Source organism: Balaenoptera physalus, assembly GCF_965194825.1.
Source record: "Balaenoptera physalus genome assembly, chromosome: 5".
Taxonomy (NCBI): domain Eukaryota; kingdom Metazoa; phylum Chordata; class Mammalia; order Artiodactyla; family Balaenopteridae; genus Balaenoptera; species Balaenoptera physalus.
In genome coordinates this window covers 83,315,400-83,335,762 of record NC_138884.1, presented here as the reverse complement: position 1 = coordinate 83,335,762, position 20,363 = coordinate 83,315,400, and the positions used below count along the sequence as shown (strand labels likewise).

Here is a 20,363-nt window from a genome sequence, read left to right as displayed (position 1 = left end):
TACAGATGTTCTAAAGTATAAAGACATGTCTTAGAATTGACAGATATGGTGCTTATTCAACTTTTATTGCAGGCCTTTAATGTGTAAGACGTTGGCTGAAATGTTAATTGTCTTAAAATAAAGAGATGTAAGAAAGCAAATGCCAAAATATTTACACTATAATGTTTTCCTTCAGCAACCATCAACTGACGTGGAATTTGACCGCGTAGTGATTTATACTACTTGCCTTCATGTGGTACGGACAACCTTTGAAAGGTGTGAACTGGTTAGAAAGATCTTCCAAAACCATCGGGTAAAATTTGAAGAGAAAAACATAGCTCTGAATGGTGACTATGGAAAAGAATTAGATGAACGATGCCGACGGGTTTCTGAAGCTCCTTCGCTTCCTGTCGTGTTCATCGATGGCCATTATCTTGGGGTGAGTATCTGCTAAGGAAAATCTTCTTTTTTATTGAACCCAACCAGTGTTGATAGAAAGCTATAAGGCTATGACAAGGCAACTTGCATCATAGCTACCAGCATAGTAGCTCTTTTTTTGAGTTCAATCCAAAGGGTTTGAAGCACTTATTTCTATCCTAAATGATGTGTTGCTACAGTGTTCACCCCTGCAGAGTCATGGTGAGATGAAATCAGCATGAAATTGCCTTTTTGAATAGAAATACATTTTTTAAATGTTTAGTTGACTTGAGTTTTGCATTGTGAAGCTTGACGTGTGGGATAAAAACTTTTTTTTTTTTTTTTTTTTTTTAGTGCAGGCAAGAAAAATGGAATATATGAGATATGCATTTGTGAATTCTCCTATACCCCACTATCAAACACTCAGTTTCCTACTTAATGAAACTAAGATGACAGTCGTGAAATGAAATCAATAAGAAATGGGGCCCGGAGCCAGAATTTTATCTGCTTGTTTAAAATGATTCTTGATTTTGGTAATGCGAGAACGTGAGACACAAATGCAGGCTTACAGGGCGAGCAGAGAACTCCCAGAGCAGCGACAAAACATGACTGCTTCATTGCTCTTTGAATAGCACTGTTAGCATATTTAACCCCCACTGATCTATGAACAAGCGTCATCAGTAAGAAGCCCAAGAAAGGGGGCTTTGGAGAGTGCAGTTTGGAAAGAGAGAGAGCAAAGAGCCAAGGGATGCCAGCAGTTGAGGGGGGTGGGACTGACTACAAGGTCCCTGATCAGAGAACAAAAAGCGGCTGTCGACCACAGATGGATCCTTGCATCTTGGTTTCATTTCAAATCTGGTCTTAACCTTCAGCTTCCAGGGAAGGTTAGAAAAAGCCAGAGCAGGAAATGCTCCTGTTTGCTACAGGGAGCTTGTGTCCTGATATCCTGTCTAGAGCCATGGCTGTTAGAGGCCGCCTGTCATCTTATGGAAAGATTAATGCAGAGACACCATGATTCAGTAGCTATGATGTTATGCAATCTTACTTTTAACCAGAGCTGGACACAGATAGATTCTGAACTAGAAGTATTTTGATTCAAGTATTGAGCCTCTTATCTTATACTCCCACATATACCCTGAGGTCCCAGAAACCCATAACAATGGCAGTGATAATAATGACAGAATGAATGAATGAATGAATGAATGAATAAATAAATTTTAAAAAGTACTATAGTATACTCTCAGCTTATATGTGTCATCTCATCTAGTCCTCAGGCCTTAGAAATCAACTGTCTGGCCCACTGATTAAGAGGCAAGACAGCTTAGAAGTCAGGCAGCATTGTTTCAAATTCCTGCTCTGCTACTTCTGATTCTGGGAAATTTATAAATCACTCTGTGCCTGATTTCCTCATTTGTAAAATGAGAATGAGAATGATAATAGAACTCTTCTTAGGCTAATTTTGAGGATTTTACTGATATATACACTATATATAGTGTGTGTGTGTGTATATATGTGTGTGTGTGTGTGTGTGTGTGTGTGTGTATATATATATATATATATATATATATATATAGACATAGCTGGGTAATTGGCAGGACCAGGACTCAAAGTTAGGTCTGTCCGATTCCCCAAACCCTTGCACTCTGGCACATCACTTCAAGGAAAGTGATCTTTGCTAGTTTGTTTCCTGGTGGGTTCTTAGCACCTAGAACAGGGTTTGGCATAAAGTGCTCAAAAACATATGTTGAATGGATGTAGGAATGATGCTATATTGTCTCCTCATATTCTCTCCTAAGACATTCTTCCACAAGGAGAGAAAATCTGATAAACTCATCCACACTGCAGAGAAAATCACGGATAAGGGTTGTGGGTATTTGCATTGTAACCTGGGGAAAATTCTTCTGACAATGTAAGATATTTTTCATTGTGGAATTTTAAGTTTTGTGAAGCTACACAATTAATCTTAGTGGACGACCGCTTACTTACACAGGTACAAGGTGGGCCCCACCTGCTACTCTGCTCTTGACCAGGCTTATCTTCTTCCTACTTTTCAATGTAACAGGCAAAATGCCTCTCTTGCTATTTGTCTTTCAGTTTCAGGGATAGAGGGAGAGTGCAACAGAGGAGGTAGGGTACAGCGTTCTTTCTCGATTGCTTTGTCTCTGCGATCACTTTATTTACACACACAGTTACCTAGAGGCAGAGGGATCACAGAGGTGCTACCTGCTGCTTCTGAAATTTGAAGCTAATTCCCCAAATCTGGAGAGAGGCCAGAGACAAGAGATTTTTTTTCCTTTTTTTTTTCTTATGAAAGGGGAATTACTTCTAAATTTATAATTTAAAATGAAGATAAACACTCCAGAACAACTTATGTAACAAATTTCCCTCCTACTACAGTAGCCCCTTTATTTAGATTTCAGTGCACAGTTGCAAGTGGAGTACAGTGCCAGAATTGTAGAGCCTTTTCCCTACAGTGTTTGCACATCTGAAATGGAAGGATGCCCTCTGCTGGGTTTTGGCATGTGGTGAAGCATAATTTTGGGGGAGGAAAAGAAACTGATGTTGGTAGTTTCCTTAACATCTGTGATGTTTTAAACAGTTACATGAAACCATTTGATTTAGTTTAAATTTAAATAAATGAGAAAAATCAAGATGTGTGAATCATCTGCACAAATACAACTGTCTTTAAGGATGGAGAGAAAGAAATAGACAAACAGAACCAGAGAAGGAAATAGACAGAGACACAAACAGAGGCATATGGAAGCAGAGTGCAGGAGACAGTGAGACGGGATGGAGAGAGGATGAGGACATTTCACAGCTCCCTAATTTTACTGCCTTCACTGCCATCAGACCCAGGGTGGGTGGTGCCAAAGGAATTCAGTTATTTTCATTGAACGGAAGCTAATAGGGCTCCTTCCATGGGCAAGAATGGAAGAATTGACAAGGTTGCTCTTTTTGCCTGATGACTGTCTTCCCCAGCCAAACTAAAAACTCAAGATGGAAACAATGGAATAGTCAAGGGAAAGAAATTACTTTAGAAAACAAATCTACACTGCCGTGGGATGCTCAGTGGTGGAGGGGGAGAGATGGGGGTAGGAGCAAGTTCAGCTTGGAACTTACTTGGGGCAAGTGCCCTATTGTTTTGGCATCAGAAAAGCTTTACACAAAAAGATTGTGTTCCAACAGTTTGGACGTAAATAATCTTAGGAAATGAGTTAGAAATAGTGTCTTGATTACGGACCAACCATAAAACTCTACAGTAAGAGTTCACAAAATCCACGTTGGAACTGAGCTATAAAACGTGTAGAATGAATCCAAGCGGGGACTCCGGTAAGAGAGAGAGGAATGGAAAGGCTGGAGATCTAGAGGGGTCTCTTAAATTAGCTGATATTGAGTTGTGACTGCTTGATAATTCTATATCTATTTAAAGTACTGTTTTATTCAGTTTAAGAATGAAGGAATTATTATTGAGCATAGCTAGTAGACACACTAGAAATACAGACTCTAAGCATGTTTCTAGGGACTACTTCCAAAATTTCTCCAATCTTCCAATTACTTCCAATTTTCCCAGAAATGGACCACCAAGGAAGCCTCTGCCACAATCTGGAGGTGGTCAGCTCCAGTAACTTGCTGTCTTTGCCATGGTCCACACCAGCAAAATGGATGACTTGTTCTCTGCCCTTCTTTCTACAAAATTCTCTTCCTAATAAAGTCTTGAGTGAGTGTATCTGATTGTGGTTACTAAATAAGTCACATGTGAAAGCAGTGAGGGAAAATGGGAAATATGCTTTTTAGGTTTCTAGCCTCTATACACTGCTATACACTCTATAGCACAGGAAGACATTCTAGAAAGAGACTGGATAGGTTACTGAGTGATACAAACAACAGTATCGGCCAGATATGCTGTTTTCATTTATTTTGTTTTGTTTTAACCAGCTTTATTGAGGTATAATTTGCACATAATAAACTGTACACATTTAAATTATACAATTTGATGAATTTTGACAGATGTGTACACCCATGAATCTACCAATACATTCAAAATATAGAGCATTTCCATAAGCCCCCAAATATTCATCATGTCATTTAGCAGTTAACCCCTTCCTCCAACCCCAGTCCCCTGGCAAACATTGATCTTTCTGTCAATATAGTTTTCTATTCTTCTAATGTCTTTGTCTGGTTTGGGTATTAGGGTAGTGATGACCACATCAAGTGAGTTTGGAAGTACTCTACCCTCTGCAGTTTTAAGGTCTGGTTCTGTTTAATCCTTGGTGTAGAGCATCATATCCATTTGACATCAGTTTTCTTTTATGTGAAGGACTTTTTACATACTACTATTGTAGTGTGGGTCTGCTGTGGATGAATTCTTTCAGTATTTTAACGTCTGAAAAGTTTTTCTTTCATTTTTATTTTTAAAAGATATTTTTGCTGGGTATAGAATTCTGGGTTGAAAGTTTTTAATTTTTCTTTCAGTACTTTAGAGATGTTGCTCCTCTATCTTCTCATTCACATTACTTCTGATAAAAAATATGACCCCCCTCCCTTATCTTTGTTTCTCTGTTTGTGACATGTCTTCTCTGTCACCCCCAACCCCACTGCTTTTAAGATTTTCTCTTTAGCACCAGATTTGAGAACCTCAATTATGATATGCCTTGGCATACTTTTCTTCATGTTTCTTTTGCTAAGGGTTCATTGAGATTCTTGGTTCAGTAGGTATATAGTTTTTTATCAAATTCAAAAAACTTTCAGCCATTACTTTTAAAATATTATTTATATCTTCCTTTCTTTCTCTTCTTTTCAGAGGCTTTAATTACATGCATATCAGCCTGTTTGAAGTAGTTCCATAGCTCACTTTATTTTATTTTGGATAGTTTTTATTGCTTTGTCTCCTGGGCCCCTAATCTTTTCTTATATAATATCTAATCTTCTGTTAATCCCATCTCTGTATTTTTTATCTCAGATATTGTAATTTTTATCTTTAGACATTTGATTTCTTTAAAAAGTGTATTTTCCATGTCTCTACTTAATATGTTCAATATTTCTTCTAGCTTTTTGATCATATAATAACTTTTAATCTCCTTGCCTGACACTTTCATTATCTGTGTCAGTTCTGGGTTGGTTTCAATTACTTGAAATTCTGAGTACTATTTTCCACTTCTTTGCCTTCCTGGTAATTTTTGATTGAATTCCACATACCTGGTTGGATAAAAGTATTTTTTATTGGGATATTTTTGTATTCATATAAATATTCTTGGGCTTTTTGCTGAGATGCAGTCAAGTTACTTGGAAATCATTTGCTATTTTGGGTTTGTTATTAAGATTTTTTAGGCAGGGCCAGAATAGTGTTTAGTCCAAAGCTAAATATTCCCCAGAATGGGGACATGATCTTTTGATAACTTTACTTAATGCCCCATGAATTATAAGGTTTTCCAGTCTGGCTGGTGGGAACAGGCAGTATTCCCAACCGTTGCCCAGACACTGTCCCTTTTCATCCTTTCAGGTGGTTCTTTTGCGGGCCTTGAGTAGTTTCCTCACATGCATGTAATGATCATTACTCTGTTGAACACAAGCTGGGCCCTCTGTCTATCTCCAGAATTCTCTGTAAAGCTCTTTACTTTCTGTCCTGTGAACTCTAGCTATCTTAGTTTCCTAGGCTCTCAGATCTATTTCCTTAACTCAGAGAATCTACCAGGTTCTGCTTTAAATTCCCCTTTCCTGTATATAGCTTGGAAAAGCTATCATGATAGTAAGCCTGGGAAACTGTAGAACTCACCTCATTTACTTCCTGCCTCTCAGAGGTCACAGTTCTTTGTTGTCTAATGTTCACTATCATGCAGACTATCCATTAAAAATCATTACTGTTTATCAAAGTGAATCATCAAGTGGTCCACTTTTAGGCGGTATAACAAAGTAAAGTGAAATTTTTCAGGCTGGGTGTGTACGGCATTTGTGAATTACATTTTTTTCTGAACAATAGTGATTTATTTCTAAAAAAAAAATCCCTAAACAAACCACAACAAACCCTGAAGCCTTAAAAATTAAAGGTTTTATCTTTTCTCACATAAAAAATGTACAGGAAGATGCTCCTGGGAGGGTATAAGGTTCCATGATGTCACCTAGGACCACTTTCTATTTTATAGTTCTTAGCACATGTCTTCTACCTTGAAGGTCTCCTGATGGACCTTATGGTTCTAATAGTTGCTGAAAGTATTGACATCATGCCTGCATTCCAGGCAGGATGGGAATGAGAAAGAAAAGAAAAAAGAGAAGGGCATCCTAGCTAAAGGAGTGCCCTTGTAAAGAGTTCTTCCAGAAATCTTACCCAACTTTGCATTTTATTGTTCACATTTTGTTGCAAAGTAGACTGGGAATTGTGCTCTTCCAGAGGGACACATTGATATGTTGAAAAAAACCCAGGTTTTTCTTAGAATAAAAGAGGGATCATGGATATTGGGTAGGAAATTAGTGTCTGCCATGCTGAACAAAACTCTTTTTGAGTAGTTGACTAGAATAAGCTCCTTCATGCTGTGTGTTTTACACTAATTGTTTCCTTGCACCAGACAACTCCGTAGTATTCACTCTGTTAATGAGGGCTGCAGAGATGGTGGGAGGACTAGTGGGAGGGAATCTTTGGTAAATCTGGTGTTTCTTTATGGGAATGTGTTATATGAAATTATAACTATTGTCATAAACCATCAACATAAAGTTAAGTGTTTTGTTAGGTCTTGAAACTATTCTGTCTTAAACCTCTTGAAAATATTTACCATATACTTGTGAGAAGTGGTTTTTAAGTGTTGGAGTCATATGCTTCTTTGAAAATCTGTTGAAAGTTATAGACCTTCTCAGTGTACATAGACACAATCTTCTTTAAATATCAGGGCTTTCTGAGAATGTATCCCTAGATAATTAACTTTTCATTAAAAGGAGTACTTTGGAGATGGTGCCTACTGAAGTGTACCCCACTTCTTGGTTGCCTTTGAGTATTTTATCTAGTAAGCGACCCACTTCACTACAAGTAATTACCATCATATCTAATTTTGATTTTTTAGCATTTAATTGTGGAATAGGTGAACTTTAGATCTTTGTCTTCTCTTCCTTTTTCTTTGCAAGTCATCTTTTTGGTCATTTCCTTGACCATTAACAATTTCAACAGAGATCTGGATGAGAGAAGAATCCCCTGAGCTTTCAAATTTACCCCTTTTTCTTGGATCTTATTTGGTAATAGACACAGCACATATTCAATCTTCAAGCCTCCTTATTCAAGATCATGAAATATTTGTTTCTGGCCTGTTCACTCTACTTCAGAAAGTATGGGATGGGGAAGTTTGAAATCTAAGCTTTAAGTTAGGTTCTTGGAATTTAAATGAAGCAGTACTACTCTGTCATGTGATTGCTTTCTTGTCCTTTTTTCCTGAATATCTGAGGATAGTTTTTAATAGCAACAACAACGACAATGATAGTAAAAGCTAACTTGAATGATACACTCTGCTAAGCTTTCTACATGCATTATTTCTTTGAATAATATATTAAAATAAAAATGTCATTAACACCCCTCTCATCTCTCTCACCCCAAATTTTGTTAGAGAAATTAAGAAACTGAGAGAGATTAAGAAAATCTTTAAATACCTTCAGATCATAAGCCAGGATTCAAATTTAGGAGTGTCCAACTCTAGAGCTCAAACTCTAAATTTGAGTCATAAAGTTCCTTAACCCTTATCTCCAGTAGCTTTCAACTGCACTCTTTAGCAGCATATTTACATCCTGAATTACTTCATCATTTAAAAACACTCCACATTCAAGATCTTGAACTTAGAAATGTCTTGCTCTGACCATAATTTTCTGTCCTTCAATCTCTTCCCTTTGTCTCTCTATTGAACTTGCTCTGTCATCATTGGTATTGTTTATACTTTCTCCCTTTCCATTTCGCTGAGCTTATAAGCACACTTTTGGTTTCACTTGTTTCCCTACCATTCTGTATTCAGGAATATAATAATATCCAGTCTGTTACCACTTGGCAGACCATCTTTCTTAACTTTGCACATTTGTCAGTTCCTAGTCCTATGCAACTCCCTCTGTTTTTCTTCTGTTATTCCAGCACGTCAAGGGCATTATTGGAGAAAATCTCAAAATTATAGTGAAGAAGTCTACAACAAAGTTGCATCATCAGCATTATCTAGGCCCATTATCTAATACGCCTGGTAATATCTTGTTGGCTTTCTGTTGTGCTCCACATAACCAACTGCTTTAAATGTTTTCTAATTTCCCCCAAACAGAAGTCTCATTGCCATCTCCTGTTCTCTCTTTTTCACATCCGTTATTATCTTTCACTTTTTCCAGTCTTCAAGTCTATTTATAGCTACAATCTTGTAGGGTATGTTAATTTTTTTAAACAGATATTTTACTTCAACATTAAAAAAAACACAGAAAACTTCTTCATTATTAATTTCTTATTCCAATTCTCTGGTTTTGATAAATGACCCTACAATTCTCCCAGCCATTCAGACTCCACATCTCAGTTTTCTTTGACTCCACATCTTTCTCTTCCTCATATCTAGTCACTTGCCAAGATTTACATTGTATCCTATGGGATCTCAATTTTCACATTTTGGGAGCTCCTCCTAGAAAGTCGTGACAAAGCAAAGTAGAAGCAGACATCTGGATGTAAGAGTAAGCTCTTTGTCTTACTGGTATGGATGTTAGTCAAGTTATTTAATCTCTCTAGGATGAAAATAATAAAATACTGATGACTGGGTATTTTGAGAATTAAATGAGATGAAGCATAAAAACAGTGCCTGGAACATGACACACACTAAGTAATTCTTTGCTAATATTATTATGGCAAGAGCTTTAAAGAAAGCTTACATTTAAGGTCTAGAGGTGGAAAGAGATGGAGAGAATAAAGAGAATTAAGATAGGATTGGATCAATAAGTCATGAAAGGAGAAAAGGTACAGAGTCTTATTGAGTCCACCCTCACATTTTAATTGTCCAAGTAGTCTGATTCGTGGTGGCAGGATGCCGCACAGTATTTGAACTTCTGGATAGTGGTAATGTTTTTAATATGAAACAAGCATTAAGGTCATGTTTCAGATACTAGTTTCATGTGAGCTGTTACGTGGGCTATTAGAGATATTTCATCACCATTCATGATAGTTTTCTATGAATATTAAACATAATTATTGAAATAGTGTTATATTTTTCAGTTTTAATACCAGGTAATTAACAATGCTATTTAAAATATACTAATAATAGTTTATAACATATGAGATTTAAAAATTATTAACAACATACTTATTTCCTCTTAAAATGAAACAGAAGACTTACATATAAGACACTATACCGTCATCATAAGATACTATACTGTCATCAATTTTTCCTTACAATATGAAACTTTGATTTTTCCCCCCTCTCTTTTAATAGTAAATCTAATTTTACCTTTATTCAACTCACAGTGAATTTCATTATATTAAAACATGAATAGATGACATCTGATTTGCTCTTTGTTTCTAGAACAAAACTAATAAATTTAGCATGTGTGCCCAACTAAGAAGTAGAGGAGGTGAAAGTGTTAATGCTTTACATTCTTCTGTTAGCACCTCCCCTCATATTCTCTCAGATTAATACCAAGTTGGGAGACTGGTGGGACGACTATTAAGATGAAGTTGCAGAAGATCTACTTAATTATTAGGCTTTGTAAAGACAAATGTGGTAGATAGATGCACACAGAAGTTTCATACAGAAGCATAGAATCTTGAATTTGGAAGGAACCTTAAATGTCATCTTGTCTAATGTTCCTCTCAGTGCAAAATTCTTTCTACCATATCCCTGGGCAAAGATGAACAATCTTTGAACACACCCAGAGACAACAACTTCCTGAGAGTTCAAGCCAACCTACCATATTGTAGTACTCCTGTAAATATTAGAAAGTTCTTTCTCACGTTGAGAACAAACCTGCATCTAACTTCCTTCACCCATTAGTCTTAGTTCTTCTACCTAGAGTAATTCGAATGAAAACTATTCCCTCATCCTCTTAACTAAAACTTCAGGTACAAAAATGTTGGCAAGTTTTCTCCATGGTTTCTTTAAAACTTACTCTTGTTGCATGATTATCTGAGCTTCGACATCATAATTATTCTCCTTAAGATATATTCTAGTCTTCAAGTGCAGCACCCAAAGCTAGAAGCAATCTTCTAGATGATTATCTCCCCGAATAGGATCTCTATCCCTCTATTAATGGAGCCTAGATTTACTTTAAGCATCTATATCATACAATTAATTATACTGAGTCTGAGGCCAGTTAAAAGACTCGTGTAACTTTCATGTGAACTATTTCTCAAGTAAACTCCTAATACCCTTGGTTTTTTGACACATTTTCCTAGGTCCCAAGACCTCTTTTCCATGGATGTGTGGTTACTAGGTAATAATTAATATCACAAGAAATAACATTTTTTTTCTGTGAAACATAGCCTATGATTATTTTATTTTTTTATACAGCAGTTTCCTATTATTTATTTTATACATATTAGTGTATATATGTCAATCCCACTCTCCCAATCCATCCCACCACCACCGCCGCCCCCTCCCCCTGCTTTCCCCCCTTGGTGTCCATACGTTTGTCCTCTACATCTGTGTCTCTATTTCTGCCTTGCAAACCGAATCATCTGTACCATTTTTCTAGATTCCACATATATGCGTTAATATACGATATATGTTTTTCTCTTTCTGACTTACTTCACTCTGTATGACAGTCTCTAGGTCCATCCACATCTCTACAAATGACCCAATTTCATTCCTTTTTATGGCTGAGTAATATTCCATTGTATATATGTACCACATCTTCTTTATCCGTTCATCTGTCGATGGGCATTTAGGTTGCTTCCATGACCTGGCTATTGTAAATAGTGCTGCAGTGAACATTGGGGTGCATGTGTCTTTTTGAATTAGGGTTTTCTCCGGGTATATGCCTAGTAGTGGGATTGCTGAGTCATATGGTAATTCCATTTTCAGTTTTTTAAGGAATAGCGTATGACTTTTAATGACTGTCACTCTCTTTCTGTAAGCAATTCATTCTGGTGCTAGTACCATTCCTTAGATCAGGAAGCAAAGAAGTTACCAGATATCTCAAACTTCCATCTCCAGAGAAATATGGCCATGGGACTGGAACAAACCATAGCCAAAGTTTGGGCACTATGATGGAAGTAATTGTATCAGTTAGCTTTTGCTATGTAACGAACCAACCCAAAACTTAGTAGCTTTAAAGAACTGTTTTGTAGACTGCAGTGTCGGGTGGGCTTGGCTGTCTTTTGTGGTCTGCTGGTGGCTTGGCTAGAACTGGGTGGTCTAGGATGACTTCCGTTACATATCTGGAAACTGGCTTCTCAGATTTCCTCTTTTCTAGAAGACTAGCTGGGGAATGTTAAATGGTGGCAGTGGGGTTTCTAGCAATGAAAGAAGGCAAGCCCTAATGCTCAAGCACATTTCAAGCCTTGGCTTGAATCATGTTTGCTTTTGTCCTGTTGACTAGTGCAGGTGACATGGTCAGGTTCAGATTTAAGACTGTGAGAACAGACTCCACCTATTGATGGGAGGACCACCCACATCACATTGTAAAGGGTGTGCATAGAATGAGGCATAAACAAACTGGTGGCAGTTACCCCAGCAATCTACCAAAGTGCAGAACTTCAACATCATCTAACCTTGGCTTTTTGCCTAAGTCATGTGTGCTCACTGATATATTCATGCTGGAGTATTGCATACTTTTGATATCCTAAAGCTAGTTACTTATGCTTTAGCACTCCATGTGCCCACGAAATATTTGTAGAGCAGTTTGGCATTCACTCACAGCTGTGCGGAACTAAAGCAACATACCAAATCCCCTTCAAATTTCCAGAGTCACACACCATCATCTTGTTCCTTTAATAATCCTGTAGCTGCACCAGTAACATCTTGTGATATCCTTGGTCCATTGATCAAATCTTTGCCTTTTGCCTCACTGATTTGTTTGTCTGTCACTTATTCTCACAGAAGAAATGCAGAAGTGCTATGATTATAATTTCTTCATCTCATATTTTGGGTGCTGAAATTAATTCAATGACATGAAAAGTCATTTAGTAGTAAGTACCTTGAAATATGTTTATGCACCATTCAACTTTCACTCCAACACTTAGAATCAATTAAAGAGAGGGAACTTTTGAGGCATACTGGCACTAAGTATTCCTAAATTATAGGCCCAAGGAACAGCTTCATCTATACAGTCTTTTCTTAATATGTATCATGGCTTTGATACCCAACCAAACTTGGGTCCACTCAACTGTGTGCCGTAAAGCCAATCTATTGACACTGGGTTGTGGTGAAGGAAAGTGCAGCATTTATTACAAGGCCAAGCAAGGAGTATGGGCAGCTAATTCTCAGAAGACCTGGCCTCCCTGATGGCTTTCAGGGGAAGGTTTTTAAAGACAAAGTGAGGGAGAAGGTCATAGGATGCCTGATCAGCTTGTGGACATCCTTCTTTTGGTTGGTGGTGAGGTAACCAGGTGGTATTTCGAGAGTCAACATCACCAATCTTCTGGTTCCAGCCAATCTGGGGTGTACATGCTTGTGGCCAACAGGCAGTTGACTTCTTCCTGCCTGGTGCAGGTTTCAGTATCTGCAAAACAATTCAAAGATATGGCTCGAATATAAATCTATAGTCCTGGAGGAGGAACTAAAGATCCTTGACTTTGTATTATGGCTAAACAACTATTATTTGTCTTGCTTGACTGTTTGCCTTTGTTTCTTCATTTTCTTATTTCTCTGATTAAATTTGCCCTTTGGAACGCAGGGAAGGCCTAATTGAGGAAGTTTTTCTACAAATGAGAGGCAGGCAGAGGACATGGTAGGATCTGTCCTGTGAAAGCTCCATAGGATCCTGCTCGGTTACAGCTTTATCATTTTACAAATTTAAATCCATTGTCACATTTGCCTAAGACTTTGCCACTTCTAGTTTTTCCTGCTGTAATTCTCTGTGTGGCAGGATACTTATAAAGTGTCTGGTAAGTTCATCGTTTAATTATTTGCATATGTCAGATCCTGAGTCTTAAATTTGGTCCTTTGGACCATGGCACTATAAAAGTACAAAATAGTTGTGTCTATCTTCAACTTGGCCACAAGTTAAAAGAGGACACAGAACATGCCACGAAAGGGCTCCAGGAGTCAATTTACCTACATCTCAATTTAGACATAAATTGCTAACTATTCTCAATCTGACTGAAAAGAAAATGTATTTGTGCATAATCTGTGTTTTCTTATTTGTATTTAAAGATATAATATAAACATTTAAGATTTGTTTTTAATTCTAGAAAATGCATAAAAATAAATTAATGTACCATTCTATGAGTAGCTGAAAGTTAATAGAAATTATAATAAGTAACCATTTCTAATAGAACGTGAAATCAGTATCTCAGTAAGGAAAACTTTGGTTGATAATGAACTCTATTTCTACTCTTATGCACTTAGAGTCTTAGTATCTTCTCAACCACCAGAGGGCTCCAACAATATAAGAAAATATATTAAATATATAGGAAAATAAATGAAAATAGAAGTCATTTTTGATATACCTTTTTTTCTTTTAGTGTTCAGTTAAAGTTAAATATCTTAAATATATGGATTAGATACAATATTTCTAATCCAGATTTCCTGTCAGGAAAAGAACAAAGTTAGGAGGAACAGTTGAAACTTGACAATTTTAAAACTTAAAACAAACGTAATAACTATTTTACTATTTGGGGGCCTAAATCCTGAATCAAACGTTTATACCATTCATTTATGTTTTCACTGGAAAAAATTAAAGGAAAGTGCATATATTTTCTCTGAGAGTTTCTGGCCCTTAGGGCCTATTTTTCTGTAAACATCTAGTTTGTTACCTTGATATCATATATGATTACAGCTGAGCAAACATCTCACAAGGGATTCGACAAGGTAAATAGCTCCTGTGCCAAGTGGCAGGCTTCCTTAGGCTCAGGTAGGATTATGATACACTGTGTTGTGGTTTTATTTTGTTTTTAATCACTCCTTGGACTCCCAGTTTGGTCGAGCTCAGCCCAAGATGCCTCTATCTCCCAAAACAAAAATTAAGCTAAAGATCTGACCATATGTTTGGTTCTGATGGTGTTTATTCTCTGGATTAGATTCAAAGAATGAATAGAGTGAATCAAGTGAAGCAAACCACTTGTCCAGCAATGAGCCCTGAAATACTGAAGCGAGGGGCTCATCACAGGCTTCCTCTCTGGATTGTAATCAAGGTCAGCCTTGCAGGAAACCAGCAAGGTTCAGTGGCCCCCGGGGCCGGTGCTCATCCATTTGTTGTGAATTTTGGCACCTCTCTTAGACTCATGTGGCCTGTCTGAGGGACTGAGGAAACTGAACCAGAATTAGTGGTTATCAAATTGTTCTCTGTGGTTCCCTCGAGGTTCCTTTGACCTTTTCTTAGGGGACACCTGATGGGTGGTGTGAGTGGGAGGGATTTCAAGCTCTCTTCCAAACACTAAACTAAACCATCAGATGCACACATGTTACTGTATTCCACATACGGTTTCCCTAGAAAGATTTGAATAAACAAAAAGTTCAGCTGAAGGACTTGGGAAAACAAAGAAACAAATGTCTCAAGTTTTTTTCAGTAGTTTTATAATATTTCAGTTTCTCTGGAACTTGGGGCCATATTGCTAAGATACAGGGTGGAAGTGGTGATCTACAATCAGGTGGGCAGGTTTGGATATGTCTCTTTGCACAGCCTCCAGGCTATAGTGAAAGTCATCACCTTGAAAAGCCTAGAAGGATCAAGGGGAACAGACATGAAGCAAACGTTGAGCGTCCTCTGGGTTCAAAGCATGGTGCAACATTTAGGATTCAGAGATTTTACATACACAGTCTCTGCCTTCTAGGCTCAAAATTTAAGGGGCATGTGTTGGGGGGAGGGGGAGTATGGACACGTATCACTCTAAGCTAGTTGTGCTAAGTGCTAAGTTAATGGTAAAACAATATTTATTTAGAAGGAGGAGAAGAGAGACACGTTTCCATCAGGGCAATAAGGGAAGGTTCTAAGAAGGAGGCAGCATTTGCGCTGTGCTTTGCAAAGTGAGTAGGATTTCAATAAGAAGTGGCGGCAATGTGCTCCTAATTCAATGCCACATGTGTGCCTGGCATAAGAGATTTCTAGAGAGAAATCTAGTGCTATGCCTAACTTGTGAACATCTTTGATTCCTTCTAATGAGTTGTGATTCAGCTGAGTTCTGGGAAAGATGTAGGTGATGAAATGCAAGGCAAAGGAACTCTAGGGGCTCACTGAGGTTTCCTTGAAGAAATAACAGATCAACTTAGATCTCTGTAAAATGTTAGTACCTGAGGAAAAAGTTATGAGCCTTCTCTGACATATAGCTTAACTCCATACTGATTGCATCCAGTTTCCTTGTGATCTGTCTTTCTTTGAGGTTGCCAGATAGAAAACCCCAAAGGCATTGGAGTCCACTGAGGGCAGGAGAGTTCTTCCTTGTTCTTCTTATTGGGGTCTTCAGATGTCACACATTTTTCGGAGTGTGCTGTGCTCTGGAGCTTGAAAGACCTTCGTCTGAGCTTCAGTCTTTTAGTTTTCCCTCGAGTGAGTCAAAAGAGTTTAAACATGTAGCCAAGGGTGTGGGAAGGTGGTTTGAAGGACCTGGGTGTAGGAGAGTGCCATCTCTGCAATGGGGATGTTTGCTGAGAATCCTGGCTCCACTCTGTCTATTGTGTTTTGTCCCTGGGGTAAAAAGGGTAAGATCTACATTCTCAGATTTTTTTCCAAGTAAAAAGGAGAAATAAATCAATTCCACTCTGTCATTGACTGAGAGCACTGATGCAGAATGACACCAATCCTAGTCCTTTCTTAGACAAATGATACAATAAAAGTAACAGTATGTTTTTTTCTTGAAGACTGTTAATCCAGTCTACTCTTTCACTTCGGGTAGTGCAGAACTCAGGTTATTCACAATAAATATTCTTTCAACATCACTTTTTTCCTAGGTTCAAAAACATATATTTAAAATGCATTACAATTCATAGTATAATAAATTATTATAATGTTAGGATTGAAAATATAAGTGAGTGTTCAGTTATATTTTTATTTTGTAGAAAAAGACTTGATACATTTTCCTGAACTTCCCATCATTGACTAGTTGAATACATTTGAAGTGACCAATTAATAATGAGTGAGAACCTGTTATGTGCTGTGCTGGACCTTTTGGGGGATTTAGTAGCAATATAAGCTGTAATGTTTGCACACCAGAAACTTGTAGTAAGACTGTGAAGACAAGAGTATATATATAGAGAGAGAGAGAGAGAGAGAGCATAAGCATAGTTATTTTTTTTTTCTTTCAGATTATAAATGCTATAGGACATCAGAGGAGGAAAAGATTAATGAAAGGTGGAGTTATCTGGAATGACTTCTTGTGCTCATAGAATTCCATTCTTTTGTAATCCATCTTTCTATAGATCTAACTCAGCTTTCCAATAGAGTGAACTTGAGCCTATTGATTTAACACTCTTTCCAGAGGAACAATTGTATCTTCTTCACAGGATTGTTTTTTAGGTATTCTTTTAAACAATGGAAATATAAAAATGATACCGTCACAATTTCTGCCCACAAGGAACTCACAGTTAGGGTGAAGGTAGACACGGAAATGAATATGTGTCTCATGGGGTGAAAGCACAGTAAAGAAGTATGTACTAAGTCAGTATATTATGATATAAGAGGACCTCAAGAGTGACTGTGCCTGAGATACTCAGGGTAGGTTTCACAGAAGAGGAAATGCTTAGGTTTCACAGAAGGGGAAATGAGATACTCAGGGTAGGTTGCAAGAAGAGGAAATCTTCCTTGATTAGAAGTTTATAAAGTGGGCAGAGGCAGTAGCAAGACAAAGAGTAGAATGTGCATACTTGCAGGGATAGCCATCTCTGAGTAGCTTAGAGTAACTAGGGTATCAACCGTGTTTCGATTATCAAATTCTTTGTAACAAGTCCTCCCAATATTTAGTGATTTAAAACAATAATTTATTATTTCTCACAATCTCCTTTCATCATCAAATACTTATGATGAACTATTATATTTTAGTTTTTATTAATTTGGATTCATATATTTAAATATATAGAGATATATTCATGACTTTTCTAATAATCATCTTTGACAAATTAATGCTTTTGGGCTTGAATTCTTCCTTGTTTTATATTACTATTTACACAACCCACTCCATATCTCCCATGTTTCACTTATGTATTTTCTTTTAGTTTGCCTATATTTCTTTGCTTGTAATTTTGCTTTAGGTATCTCGTTTGTAAACAAAAACATAATTGGATTTATTTGACATAATCTGTGAATCTTTATGTCTCAGTAAGAGAATTTAGCCTACTTAAATTTATTGTGCTTACTAGATTTGTTTTTCCTTAGTGTTATCATTTGATGTTTTGTATATTTTGTTTTTGTTTTTTTAAAAAAACCTCCATCTTTTAAAAATGTACTGTGCTTTCTTTTCAGTCTAAGGAAAACAAAGACAGAGATTGCATGTGAGCTATTTGCAGCAATACATTGCCTCTTCTAATGAGGCAGCTACAAGCCTTAATTGTGAGGCAGCTCACACTTATAACATGTGAGCCAAGTGTGCATGCCACCATCCCTGCTCAGTGTTTGTGTCAGAAGCCCTTCGCTGTGTAGCTGATACTGTACAACAGTGTTTCTCAATCTTTTTATTTTTCGTTATTGACCCCTATCTGCTTGAGTACTATATGTACATCTGTGATTTATATACAAAAAGAGTAAGTTTTTGTTACACTTTCTCACCCTTAAGAATCCATTTTCACCCACTTGGAGACAATACTGTGTTTACTGAGAATACATGTGGTACAGGGAGTTCCCCTGACTGCCACTCACCTGTGAATGGGCAAGCGTTGGTCATGTGTTTGAAGTTGTTTCCCACTTTCCCCCCAAGGCAGACGATTCCTCTTTATGGCAGAGTCCGTGGAACATTCAGTCCTGTCTGCCCTCCCTTTTGCAGCATTTCCTTTAAGCACCTGACACGTGGATGTTACCTTGTTCTAGTTTTTAAGCACTAAACCAAATGCCTCCCCCCAGCTCTTACATTCCTTTTTCTTTTCAGGGGGAATTTGGTAGTGGAGGATAGAGGAGTTAGACTCATGGATGGGCTTATGTCACCAGCTTACCCAGAAATCCATTTCGCTCTTTCCTAACAAAATTCTGGAATACAACCATAAGCTTGGTATTAAAATGAAACTGAACAAATGTCCTTCTTCAAAGAGCTAAATAATTTATTATGATTGATAATTAATAGTCAGGAGAAAGGGGAGTGCTATAAGTCAAGGCTGGGATAATCATTTTATTGGAATGTCAATTTCTCTGCACACCACAGGTCACTCTTCAAATTGATTACAGCACAGATGACTAACTTAAGGTGATTTTGTGCTTTACATGTTATAATGTAAGCTGTATTATGCTGACTGCTATTTTTTCTACCTTGAAATTTGTCAACACTTTATTATCCAGATTCATAATTTTCATTTTTTTTTCTCTTGTCACAATTTCCCTGCTTAGATTCCACTATTAGTGTGCAAAAGAGTTGAAAATCAGATTTGTTTACATTATATTCAGTCCATTCGTAGTGGATCGTGCTATTGCTTCAGTAACCTCAAAGCCCTTGTTTTTGTTTTTCTATTGGGACTCAGAAGCTCATAATGTTTGGTAGCTTGATTCAGGCGAATAACGTGCTGAGAAAATGACTTTGCATCATTTATAGCTATCAGTACAATCAGAATATTGAAGTGAGGTGATTGTGGGTGGGGGTAAAATTCACATGTTTTAGTGTAAGTACTTAAATTAATAAAATATAATTAAAGTGGGTTTCTTTTTTTTTTTTTAAATTGATTAATTTATTTATTTTTGGTTGTGTTGGGTCTTTGTTTCTGTGCGAGGGCTTTCTCCAGTTGCGGCGAGCGGGGGCCACTCTTCATCGCGGTGCGCGGGCCTCTCACTATCGCGGCCTCTCTTGTTGCGGAGCACAGGCTCCAGACGCGCAGGCTCAGTAGTTGTGGCTCACGGGCCCAGTCGCTCCGTGGCATGTGAGATTTTCCCAGACTAGGGCTTGAACCCGTGTTCCCTGCATTGGCAGGCAGATTCTCAACCACTGCGCCACCAGGGAAGCCCCTAAAGTGGGTTTCTTAAAAAGATTTAAAAACATTTTTATAAAGATGTTAAGATTTTTGTAGTTCTTTTTGTTTATCTGTTTAAAAAATGTCTTACATTTCTTCATTATACTCCCAATTTGGAGAGAAAAATAAGAAAAATGTATTTGTTCTTCAAAGTTGTTTTTTTTAATCCTTTCCTTTCTTAGCAAACATTACACATACTACACTTTATTTCAGCTTCAAAAATGGCAAATGCTGCTTTAATCAATGGTGGGATTTCCCCTTCCTCCCTCCCGTCTTTCCTTCCTTCCTTCCTTCCTTCCTTCCTTCCTTCCTTCCTTCCTTCCTTCCAACTAAAGAGTGTTTTTCCTTTCACAGGCAAAACATACATGAAATTCAAGGAACAGCTGAAAATGTGCTCCTGGCCAGATAGGAGCAATTCACTTTCGTAACATCTCAGAAACACTCCCTTTATCTTCTTCACTGTCTCCTTCTTGCTTTTCCTGGACTCCGGGTTATTAATTCCTTGGTGCATCTCTGCTTGAGCTGAAAAAGTGGGAAAATATAGTGAGGGTATAGACTTTTACCTTAGCCTATTGCGTCAACTTCTGAACCATAAGTTCTAGTTTTCAGTGGCTTATTTTCAACTGAGAAACATTATTAGGATCCAAGTAAGTATCAGTGATTGTGATGAATGCTGTGTATATTCTGAAGAATAGAACAGACATGTTGTCTCTTGTTTATCTCTTTCATAAAGAAGCAAGTGCA

At 37.4% G+C, this 20,363-nt stretch overlaps 1 protein-coding gene across 6 annotated transcripts in view; it reads left to right on the top strand.

The window, feature by feature from the left end:
* GRXCR1 (glutaredoxin and cysteine rich domain containing 1) overlaps positions 1-20,363 on the top strand; it is a 364,380-nt gene that overhangs the window by 303,993 nt on the left and 40,024 nt on the right. For all 6 annotated transcript variants that reach the window (XM_082464259.1, XM_082464258.1, XM_082464260.1 and 3 more), the window contains one exon: positions 176-418. In XM_082464259.1, coding sequence (XP_082320385.1) covers positions 176-418 — 243 coding nt within the window. The remainder of the gene's footprint in view (positions 1-175; positions 419-20,363) is intronic.